The sequence below is a fragment of the Eschscholzia californica genome, unplaced genomic scaffold, assembly GCF_041429995.1.
Source record: "Eschscholzia californica isolate CP2 unplaced genomic scaffold, dmEscCali1.0.p SCAF_5, whole genome shotgun sequence".
NCBI classification, from domain to species: Eukaryota; Viridiplantae; Streptophyta; class Magnoliopsida; order Ranunculales; family Papaveraceae; genus Eschscholzia; species Eschscholzia californica.
In genome coordinates, this window is record NW_028238472.1 from 25,088,461 (window position 1) to 25,100,838 (window position 12,378).

The 12,378-nt window shown below is 41.6% G+C and overlaps 1 protein-coding gene across 1 annotated transcript; it reads right to left on the reverse strand.

The window, feature by feature from the left end:
* Positions 1-3,225: 3,225 nt before the first annotated feature.
* On the reverse strand, positions 3,226-7,055 carry LOC147537950 (uncharacterized). The gene is made up of 5 exons (XM_086642887.1): positions 6,471-7,055; positions 6,294-6,428; positions 5,841-6,155; positions 4,788-5,678; positions 3,226-4,269 (listed from the first exon to the last, which is right to left on the reverse strand). The coding sequence occupies exons 1-5, from the start codon at positions 7,053-7,055 to the stop codon at positions 3,226-3,228; spliced, it is 2,970 nt and encodes a 989-aa protein (XP_086499013.1).
* Between the last annotated feature and the right edge of the window lie 5,323 nt (positions 7,056-12,378).

Here is a 12,378-nt window from a genome sequence, read left to right on the forward strand (position 1 = left end):
TGGGCATTTCCAGGCTGAATGTCCTAATCGAAGAGTTATGACTATTCAAGAGATTGAGGAGATTGAAGAGGAACTAAAATAGGAATCTCATGATTTAGAAGTTGCTGATCAGAAAGTTATGAGGAAGATGATGAAGTCATTGAGCAACCTGATCGAGGAAAATTGTTGGTTATTCAAAGGGTGTTGCATTCTATTCCAGAGCCGGTGCACCATCAAAGGAAAAGTCTGCAGTTTGATCATTGATAGTGGAAGTTGTACTAATGTGGCATCTAGTACACTTGTGGAGAAACTGAGTTTGCCAACTATAAAGCATCAACAACCTTACAAACTGAAATGGTTGACTGATGGAAGCAAGTTGCAGGTTTCTAAACAGGTAGCAATTTCCTTCTCTATTGGGAAGAACTACCATGATGAGGTAATCTAAGATGTCATTCCAGTGGATGTTTGTCATCTATTGCTTGGCAGACCTTGGGAGTTTGATAGAAGAGCTGTACATGATGGGTACAAGAACGCTTATTCTTTTCATAAGGATAAGAAGCACATTACATTGGCACCTTTATCACCTACTATGTGTGCTAAGTCTGCAGCGGAGAAATGCAAGGAGAACATGTTTTTGGGTGAAACCAAAATCATGAAAAAGATGGGTAAGGGCAAGGAGGTCTTTGCTTTGCTGGTGGTTGAAAAGAATGGCAGAGCTGAAGTGATTTCTCATCCATTGATGCAAAAATTGATGAATGAGTTCAGTGATGTTTTTCTAAAGATTTACCACCCGGACTACCTCCAAGCAGAGGTATTGAGCATCAAATTGATTTACTACCAGGTGCACCTTTGCCAAATCGTCATGCTTATAGATGCAATCTAGAAGAGGCTAAGGAGTTGCAAACAAGTGCAAGAGCTGATTGATCGATGGTATGTCAAAGATAGCATGAGTCCATGTTTTGTACCAGCTCTGCTTGTGCCAAAGAAAGATGGTTCAATGAGAATGTGTGTAGACAGTCGAGCTATTAGCAAGATAACCATCAAGTATCGTTATCCTATACCCAGGTTGGATGACATGCTAGATGAGCTGAATGGCTCAAAGGTCTTTTCGAAAATTGATCTAAGGAGTGGATATCACCAGATCAGAATGAAGGAAGGTAATGAGTGGAAGACTGCATTCAAGACGAGGAATGGACTGTTTGAATGGTTTGTCATGCCATTTGGATTATCCAATGCACCCAGCACTTTCATGAGACTAATGAATCAGGTTTTGCTTGATTTAATTGGCAAGTTTGTTGTGGTTTATTTTGATGATATTCTTGTTTACAGCAAAACTGAAGAAGAGCATGCTATACACCTCAGGGAAGTTTTCAAGGTGTTGAGGAGAAACAAGCTATGTGCTAAGCCAGAGAAGTGTGATGCGGGAGCATCGGGGCTAGATCAACGCGAGCTGACCCAAACAGCTTTGGATCACGAAACAGGTCAGCGCTGGGATACGATGATATTTCTACCCGGGGTACGAGCGTTACTTTACTGAAGTTGGACCAATCAACTGGATAATTATGGTCTTTAAAGAAGTTTCTCGCCGACTTGAAGAGTCATTCTCGTTTTAGTAACTTGCATTAAATTTAGTCTAGTCTTTCTACTTTCATGCATTTAAACTAAGAAAGTTTCCAATGTAACTAGATTCTATGCATTTAGTCTAGCTTTTATTTCCCCATTTAATGTATTTTCCTCTATATAATGAGGCTTATTATGAATGGAAAAATCAGAGAATATTGAATTGGAAATTATAGTCTTTGTGACTTTGGATCTGTTTAGATCAACTCCTTTTATCAGGTTTTGGAAGAGTCATTGGTGATGGATTTCGAGCGTCTTTATCATCTGGTGGTGGCAACTTTATCCAGGTGTGGTGTTAGCTCAACCGGTTTCTTTATCACTTTGTGGTGGCAACTTTATCAAAGTGTGGTGATCCGGATCCTCCTAGTTACTCTGTTACGATTTTACATTCACTCCGTATTCACACTTCCGGGAAAACCCATCAGAAGCAGTGCGGAGCTGGCTTGCAGAGCTGACTTTGGGCAGAGTTAGGATCTGAAGCAGTGCGGAGCTGGCTTGAAGATCTGGGCAGTAGGCGGAACCCGAGTCTGAAGTAGTGCGGAGCTAGCTTGCAGAGCTGGTTGTCTTCAAGTGGGGTAGATGCGGAGTTGTGCTTTATCCTTGTTTGTCTCTTGGAGAGATAAAATGATGTCGTCAACTTTTGCTTGGCAAAGTTGTCGTTGTTTCCTTCCGTTTGTCCCCCAGTCGAAGCTTGATTTGCCTACACACCCCTCAGTGGGGGGGAAGTCGATGGCATAGTCATCGACCCTCCGACGCCCAAGTTAGTAGGTGATGAAGAAAGGTAGAAAATAAATCAGTGAAACTGAGTTAGAAATAGTACTGTTTTAGGCCAACAACCCTTGGTTGGAGTGGTAAGAGGTATAATCTTCCACCTAGATGTCAAGGGTTCGAGGCACACGCTGAACAATTCAAAAAAAAATAGTACTGTTTTAGGTGTTTCGCATTCCAGCTGTTGTGGATGTCCGGACCTTCTTATGAGCGGAGCTTGTATGCTCCCTGCCCCACTACTTGGGTGATCAGGTAAGGCCCTTCCCAAGTAGGAGCCAGTTGCCTGCTCCTTTCTGCTTGGTGTTCAGAAAGACCTTTCGAAGCACCCAATCCCCAACTTTGAAGGATCTGATTCAGACATTTTTGTTGTAGTGAGAGGCTGCTCTCTGTTGATAGACGACGTTTCTAATGGCCGCCCTGTCTCTTAGCTCGTCAATTGTGTCAAGGTTGTGGTTAAGCTCGACCCAATTGCTTTCTTTTTCAGTTTATTGGTACCGCACGGTAGGAACTCCTGTTTCAGCTGGAATTACAGCTTTAGAACCATAAGCTAATGAGAAAGGGGTTTCACCTGTTGGTGTCCGTACAGTTGTTCGATAGGCCCATAGTACTGCCCGTAGTTTTTTTTTATCTGATCAGCAGGTTTTAGGGATCCTGAACCCTTACAAAGAAAGAATGAAAATTACAAACAAACCCAAAGGCCCAAGCCTAACAAAAGCAACCCAAAAGGAACATATGATCCCAAGGAAAAATAACAGCCATTAAGCAAAATCAAAAGAAAGACCACAAATCCACAATAGTCACTTGAGCCGAACTCTGATCACTTCTAGCCTATCCTCCAAAGCTATTTGCTTCATCTCCTCATTCAGATCTCCTGCTGGACAAGATATCCCTACCCACTTCTTTTCTAGCTTTAGACAGCAAATCTGCTAATTGATTCATTTCTCTAAAAGAATGCTCAAAGAGGCAAACTTTGAATTTGGTTATACTGCATTTAATCTTCCTCCACAGGCTCAAAGGTCGCCAAGGAGGGATGGCACCACCACTACACAGCAGCTCACAAGCTCCCTTGGAATCAGTAGCAACCTTCACATTATCATACCCATTTGCCAGGGCCATTTCAAGACCTGCATCAATGCCTTGAAGTTCATGATGAATCACACTCACAGGGTGAGCACCACCTTGGACAGCAATAATCACTTGACCTGCAAAATCCCTCAAAACACAACCATACCCAGCCTGCTCACCACCAAAACAGCCATCAGTATTAATCAAGACTGAACCAGGCTGAGCAGTCCAAATGCAAGGAATAATCTTAGGAAGGGTAGGGCTCAACTGAATATTCCAGTTGTTAGCTACAATTGCCAGCCTGGGGCTATTAGAGGTTTTACACTGCAACCCAACCATTTTCATACGAACATCCTCAATGATCTTTCTTAAAACTCCTTCAGGACCAACACTCTTATTGGAGAAAACCCAGTTATTTCTTTCACACCATATGTGATATATAAAAGCATTAAAAGTAAGTTTGCCAAGAACAGCTACCTTGTCCTTACCACTCAAGAGCCTCACACACCAATCTATCATTTCTGTCCAAGAATGGCAGGGAGCCTGGTGCAGAGCTAAGAGTCTCAGCAACTCTTTCCAAATGCCTCTAGAGAAGGTGCACTTGAAGAATAAGTGAACATCATCCTCTTCTTCTTTAGAACATAGGAAGCAGGTAACTTGAATATTCAAACCCCATTTATAGAGTTTCATCTTAGTCTTAGCAGCCCTATGTAATACCACCCAAGAAATAAAGCTATGTCTTGGTATATTATGACTAAGCCACACCAAAGAAGCCCATGTAACAGTTGAAAGAGACTCCCTTAAGGCCTCATAAGTACTTTTCAAGGTGAATTCACCCTTTTCATGAGCAAGCCAGATTCTAGAATCATCAAAGTCTTTATCCACCCCCACTTCCTAAAGTCTACTAGCAATAGGACCCAGATAAATGGTCTGTAGAGCAGAAAGATCCCACTGACCATCTATCAAACACTCATGAACCATGGCATTCAAATGGAGTTTAGGGTCATACCTGAGCTGCTCAGGAAGAAAGACATTAAGACACCCATTGGATGCGAAGGATCCTTCCAAAACCAAGTGTTGTGCCCATCCCCAATAATAACAGAGCAAAAAAGAAGACCCAGCTGCCTATTATGAATAAGCCTGCGCCAACACCAAGAAGCATCACCCTTGATAGTCATTTGCCAAAAGCAGTTATCCTTGATGAGATACATTTGAACCCATTGGACCCAAAGGGTAGGCTTGTTAATAAACAACTCCCATATATGTCTAAGGGTGCAAGCAATATTCAGGGTAGCAAGGTCTATCAAATTTAGACCTCCTTCCTGATATGGTTTACAAACCAACCACCAGCTCACAGGTGCCCCTTTAGACCCCATATCAGGTCCATCCCAAAGAAACCTTATGAAAATTCTGTCTAGTTCTTTGATCACCCTCTTGGGAAGAACAAAAACACTAAACCAAAACAACACCATACCATTAAGCATTGCTCTAATAAGGACCAACCTCCCAGCATAAGACAAAAACCTCATCTTCCAAGATTTTATTATACTCAAAACCTTATCTAGGAGAGGCTGACAATCATGATAGCTAAGCCTGGAGGAAATAAGAGGGACACCCAAATATCTAACAGGGAGAGAAGCACTAACAAAACCAAGACAATCTTTGATTCCCTCAAGCACCTCATCCCCTAGACCAGCTGCAAAAATTGAACTCTTAGCTCTATTCACCCTCAACCCAGTGCACCCAGCAAAAGAATCCAACACTTTAGAAAGAGCCCTGGCAGAACCACCATCACCCTTCATAAAAACTAACAGGTCATCAGCAAAACTTAAATGAGTAATCAGTGGATCCTTACATCTGGGGTGAAGGAGAAATGTACCTCCTCTGGCCATATTCATTAATAAAACATTAAACACTTCCATCACCAAGACAAAGAGGTAAGGAGACATAGGACACCCCTGTCTAATGCCTCTTTTGCCCTTGATATAACCATAAGAACCACCATTGATTATGAAGGAATATCTAGGAGAAGAAATACAAACATTAACCCATTGAATAAACTTATCTGGAAACCCAAATTTTTCCATGATTCTGAGAAGGGCATTCCATTCAATAGTGTCATAAGCTTTCTGCAAGTCAACCTTAATTGCACATCTAGGGGGACCTTTAGTTCTGTGATAGTTCCTAGTGAGCTCATGAGCTAAGAGAATATTGTCTTGGATAACTCTTCCAGAAATAAAAGCAGACTACAAAAGGCTAACAAGGCAGCTAATAGTATTCTTCATTCTAATAGTCAGGATCTTAGTTATACATTTGTAGATGACATTACAACATGAAATAGGTCTGAATTCAGTCAACTTAGAGGCACCAGGGACCTTAGGCACAAGAGAAACTAGAGTGGAACTTACCTCCCCTAGAAGCTTCCCAGTCCTGAAGAATCTATTAATAGCCTCCACCACATCGTCCCCAACAATTTTCCAACATTCCTTGAAGAACAGAGCAGAAAATCCATCTGGCCCAGGGGCCTTATCAATACCAATGGTGGAGAGTGCATAGACCACCTCATCCCTAGTAACCATGGCACTAAGATCAGCAGCCTGCTCATCAGTAACATACCTATCAAAAGTAATAGAATCAAGTAAACTTAACCCATCAACAGTGGCCTGAGAGCTACCAAACAACTTGCTATAAAAATCCACACATTCAGAAGCCACATCTTGAACCTGGACCAGTTTCACACCATCTTCATTATATAAGAAAGGAATATTATTCCTTGATCTCCTCTCTTTCAAGGAGTTATGAAAGAATCTGGTATTTTGATCACCTACATCAATCTTCTGTACTCTGGATTTCTGTCTCACCATGGATTCCTCCATGTCAGCAAGTTTAGAATAAGAAGCCACAGCAGACCTTTCCTGTTCCCTGGTATTCACATCAAGAGGTTCCCTCTGCAACCTGGTTTGAAGCTGCTCCATAACATGCCTAGCTTCCTGCACCTGAGAACCAAACCCAGCAACTCTCACCTTCTTCTATTTAACCAAGGCCTTTTTCACATTCTTCAACCTGCCCACAAGCTTAAACATAGGATTACCACACACTGGTAAGGCCCAAGCCTTACTAACAATACCCTGAAACTCTTCATCTTGAGTCCAAGCATTGAAAAATTTGAAAGGTCTAGGCCCTGTAGCCAACCCCTCAAATAAGGAGAGAACAAAGGGAGAATGATCAGAAATCAGGGGATTAAAAAACTCAGCCTTAGCATCAGGGCACATAGCTACCCAATCAATATTCACTAGAATTCTGTCCAATTTCTCATCCACAACACCATTACCTACTTGCTTATTGGACCAAGTGTACTCACAGCCTATATAAGAATAATCAAAAAGACCTGCCTCATGAACAAAATCCCTGAAATCCACCATACTGCCATCCCTCACAACAGATCCACCTATCTTATCCTTCACCTCAAGAATAGAGTTGAAATCTCCCATCACCACCCAAGGACAATGATAAAGTCTAGCAAGATGGCTGAAAGAACTCCAGAGCTCATTCCTAACCAAGGAATCATCACTAGCATAAACAAAGCTAATTAAGGAAGCTTTGCCATCAGCAAAGTTGGCCATAACAGTAATATGTTGAGCACTCTTGTCAATAAGGCAAAATTTGACCAAAGTTGTATCCCAAAAACCCAGATTCTACCAGAGCTATCAAAATCATAATTATGAATCCAATCCCAAGTAGGCAGCAATCTCTGCCTAACATTCACACTTTTCCCAACATCTATATGGGTCTCAAATACACTACAAACACACAAGTTATTACTTCTGGCAAACCTAGTAACCTCTCTAGCTCTAGAAGGACAGTTCATCCCTCTAACATTCCACCCTCCCATATTAATCATTAAAACTGTGAGAAGGTCCTTTACTAGGCATGGGACCAGAACCTTTACCCAAAATTTTAGCCTCAAAAGCCAAAACATTACTTTCAAAAATTGTGGACTGAGCAGAGGACAACTTACCTCCCTCAACAATTCTTGAAGAGCTGGTCTCCATCCCTTGAACACTGCTTCCATCCTCAGGAACCATAGTAGACCTCAATAACATCTTCTTCTCCATACCTCCTAAGATAATAGGTTTACTGCTCATGGAATGCCCTGAGATTGGCTTTTTACCACCAGTACCCCCACTTAAAGAAGCATCATGAAGCACTGCCCCAGCAGAAAGACAGTCACTAGCCTCCTCAACCACCATATTAGGTCTCACAAGCGTTTGCCCTTCCTTCCCACCAAAATTCCTGCTTCTGCTATTCACTCCAGTACCCTGTAAAGGTAACTTACCATTATCACCCACTAAGAGTCTCCTAACAGTATTCATTTCAGCAACAACCCCCACATTTTTCTTTCCAGTACCACCTGGAATCCCCTCATAACCACCTGTATCTCTACCCTTTCTCTTCATACTACCCTTATATTTCACCTCAGTCCACCCCTCATTAGAACCATTGACACCCTCCATAGGCTCTCCTACTAAAGGTTGAGAAGGAACCACAACTTCAACCTCAACAGCTTTATCACTCTCCATGGGAACATGCTCCACTTTATCATCTACCCTTTTTTTTGCCTTAGCAGCCTTAAGACAAGAACCAGAACTATGCCCCAATTCACAACAGTGTACACAGTTTCAGTTTGGTACTAAGGTTTCTGTGGAGCAAGCTTCTGATCTTAACAAAATGGTCTCCAGGGAGGAAATTGTTTATGCTCTTTCTACCATTAGTTCTGATAAGGCCCCTGGTCTTGATGGATTCTCCTCCCATTTTTTTAAAGCTTGTTGGAAGATTGTTCGAGATGATGTTGTTAGTGCTATTTCTAGATTTTTTCTTTTGGGAAGTTGCTTGGGGAGATGAACTCTACTCTGGTTACCATGGTTCCCAAGATTCCTTCTGCCTCTAAGGTTCATGAGTTTAGACCCATTGCTTGCTGTAATGTGGTGTATAAATGTATCTCTAAAATTCTTACTTTAAGAATGAGAGGGATCATTGGAAATTTGGTGAGCTCTTGCCAATCTGCTTTCATTCCTGGTAGGGTCATTCAAGATAATATCCTCCTTGCTCATGAGCTAACTAGGAATTATCATAAGGAGAAGGGGTCTTCAAGATGTGCTATTAAGATTGATTTACAGAAGGTCTATGATACTGTGGAATGGGAGGCTCTGAGGAAAACTATGGAGCTCTTTGGCTTTCCTTCTCTTTTCTTGAGTTGGGTTTCTGCTTGTGTGACTTCTCCTAAGTATTATATTATGGTGAATGGCAGCTCTTATGGTTATTTTGAAGGGAAGAGGGGTATTAGACAGGGTTGTCCCATGTCTCCTTTTCTTTTTGTGCTTTTAATGGAGGTTCTCAATGTTCTTCTCTTGAAGAAAGTGCAGGAGGGTGGTATTCATCTTCATCCTAGATGTTTTAATCCTCTTATACCTCACTTGTGTTTTGCAAATGATCTTCTTGTTTTCATTAAAGGGGATGTTCACTCAACTGTGGGCTTACATCAGGTCTTGGAGAAATTCCATGTTTGTACTGGCCTTAGAGTAAACCAACTTAAGAGCTCCATTTTTGCTGCTGGAGTGGATTCTGACACTCTTTGTTTGATTAAAGCTGCTATTGGGTTTGATTGTAGTCCTCTTCCAGTAAGGTATCTTGGGGTGCCTCTCATCTCCACTAGACTCAAGTACACTGACTGTTTGCCACTTATTGATAGACTTTTGGCTAGAGTTAAATCTTGGAAATTAAAATTCCTTTCTTATGCTGGTAGGCTTACTATGATTTCCTCTGTTCTTTATGGTATGGTTCAGTTCTGGTTTTCTGTTTTTGTGCTTCCTATGAAAGCCATTGATGAGATCAATAGAATCATCATGAGGTTTTTATGGACTGGTTCATAGATAAGGATTGGTAATAATGCTGTTAACTGGGCTATGGTTTGTTCTCCCTTTTCTGAGGGTGGTCTTCAATTGAGGAATTTGAGGAAGTTAAATGTTGCTGCTTGTTTGAGACATATTTGACATATTGTTACAGGCAGGAAGTCTATGTGTGTGATCTGGGTTCATAAGCATTTGGTTAGAGAGAGGTGCTTCTGGACCATTAAAACTTCAGAGGATGCTTTTTGGGTTTGGAGGAAGATTCTTCAGTATAGGAAGCTTGGAATGAAGTTTGCAAAGCATCTTGTGGGAGATGGTCATAACATTAGTTTTTGGAGGGACAATTGGCATCCCTTGGGAGTTCTTATTAATTTTCAGACTGATTTTTTCAGGATGGACAGTAGGCTTCACAAGAATGCTAAAGTCAGCTGTTGCATTGTCAATGGCAAATGGTATGTTCCTCTTATGGTTGAGGGAGCTCTTAACTTTATTTCTTCCAGGTTTGATGACATTCCTATTGGTGGAGGTGAGGATGCCCTGGTGTGGACTGCTGGTACATCAGGTGATTTCTCCATTAAAGACACTTATCTGGCCATAAGGGAGGTTGTTGTTTCAGTCCCTTGGCATGGTCTCATTTGGTTTAGTCACAATATCCCCAGACACAGCTTAATTGCTTGGATTGGTATGCACAGAGCTCTTAAGACCAAGAAGAAGCTTATTGGCTGGGGATTAGACCTCAATCCCACTTGTGTTCTCTGCTGCAACTCTGTTGAAGATGATTATAATCTTCTCTTTGAGTGTGAGTTCTCCTGTTTTATTTGGAAGAGATTAATGAACTTGTTTAATGTTCATTGGGTGTCTCATAATGGCTGGGATGCTGTTATAGCTTGGTGTGCTGCTATGTTTGCTGGTAAAGACAACTTTGCTATTCTTGGGAAGGTAACTTTCAATTGTTTCTTCTATCATATTTGGGCTGAGAGAAACAGGAGAGTCTTTACTGATAAGTTGGAGAGTTGTGATGCTATCTTCTAATCTCTTCTGATGTCAAGCTTAAGATGTCCAGGATCAATAGGAAAGTGCTTGATTGTAACAGGAATAGGTTGGTTGCTTCAAATTGGAACCTTTATTGGGATTTTGTGGCTAAGAAGGTCACCATTTGTAAGTGGGTTCATCCTCCTGTTGGCACTACTATGATCAATTCAGATGGTTCATATGGTGTTGAGAGAGCTGGGTTTGGTAGTGTTCTTAGAGATCACAAGGGTGAGGTCCTTGCTGCTATATGTGGCAGATCTAGTCCTATTAATGTGATCCACCATGAGCTTGAGGGGGCTGAGGCAGGTTTAACTCTTGCTGCTGATCTTTTTTTTTTGAATTGTTCAGCGTGTGCCTCGAACCCTTGACCTCTAGGTGGAAGATTATACCTCTTGTCACTCCAACCAACGGTTGTTGGCCTTGTTGCTGATCTTGGTCTCACTAAAGTCATTCTAGCTACTGATTCTTTGTTAGTTCATGTTCTTCTTACTAAATCTGAAGTGGTTCCTCCTTGGAGATCTTTGTTTATCTGGCGCAAAATTAAGACTCTTATAGGGGGTTTTGAGGCTTGCTTGGTTCAACATGTTTATAGAGAGGCTAATGGTGTGGCTGATCTCCTTTCTAAGGCTAGATCAGACCTTGGGGCTGAGGTTTTATATAGTTCGGCTATGGGGGCAGAGATTCAGAAGGTGCTTAGTGAGGACAAGAGTGGCTTTCTTAGAAGAAGATATCTTTAATGTGCTTCTTCTTTCTTTTAGCTAGTTTTTTTCCTGAATTTTCTAGCTTTGTAAGACCCTGGGTCTCTTTTGCTTTTGTCTTCTTTAGTGTACACAGTACCTTGGCTTCCAAGCATACTCAACACCAATGTCCAAATCCCCACCTTCAATACACAACTCCAATACAGTAGGCAAACTCCCTATCCATAGGAATTTCCACACAAATCCTAGCATAAGCCATCCTCAAACGATGTTGTAGGATCATCAAGAAAAGGAGGCTTCCCAAGAGTACTAGCAATGTCAGCTAACCCCTCTTCATGCCAAAGATGAATCGGAACCCCCTTGAGATTAACCCAAATAGGCATAGACTTCAGCCTCATAACCTCCTTCTCAAGAAAGGGAGCCCAAGGTCGAGCTATAAAGATCCTATTAGCCACTGAGATAGGTTCATGGTCTAATATCATAAGTATGTCTTCCTCTAGAGCAGCTCTAATGACATAAACAGAATCACCATGGAGAGTAAAAGAAACATCTCCTTTAGGCCTCCAAATCTTCAGCAAAGTTCTTTTAACAACCATAAATGGCAACTTACTCCCAAAGAAATTACCAATTATGAGTTGTTTACAATCCTCAATCCTATCCAAATAATTCGAGGAAGAAATAACAGTCCTACCATTGACAAGAACAGGGTCTCGAAACTCAAGAAGTTTCCTACCAGCAAGTCGATTTTTAGCAAAGAGTTTAGTCCAATCAAGAGAAGGATTCATACCTCTCTCAAGAGTAGCAAAAAATTGGTTCGAAGGAAGCTCTGAATCAACCCCCTTCTCAGATCCATCAGCAAAGGAAGCCTGGCCAGAAACTCTCGTCGGAGCACGCACAACACTGACTCCTCCACTCACAAATCCTGAATTCAATGTCCCCTCAACAAAACGAACCTGTTCTGATGATTTCTCTGATCTAAAATGACCAGAGGAACCATCACCAGGAACTAGGACGGGACCCTTCATCTCTACCACCACTGGCTGGAGCTATAAAGGAGCAACAATAGTGAAGAGATTCTTGAATTCACAAAAAAAAAGCCAAAATCCAAGAAAATAGGAACAGAAAGCGATCAATGAAACTGTCGGCAAGGAAGAAAACACCAGTTACAAGTCTAGTAATGCCCGTAGTTGGTCTGCCCAAGCTCTTTTAGCTTTTTCCTGTTTCTTCTTTAGAGAGTTCATGATAATTTTGTTGGACGATTCGGCTTGGCCGTTGGCCTGAGGATATCTTGGGGTTGAAAAGCTGAGTTT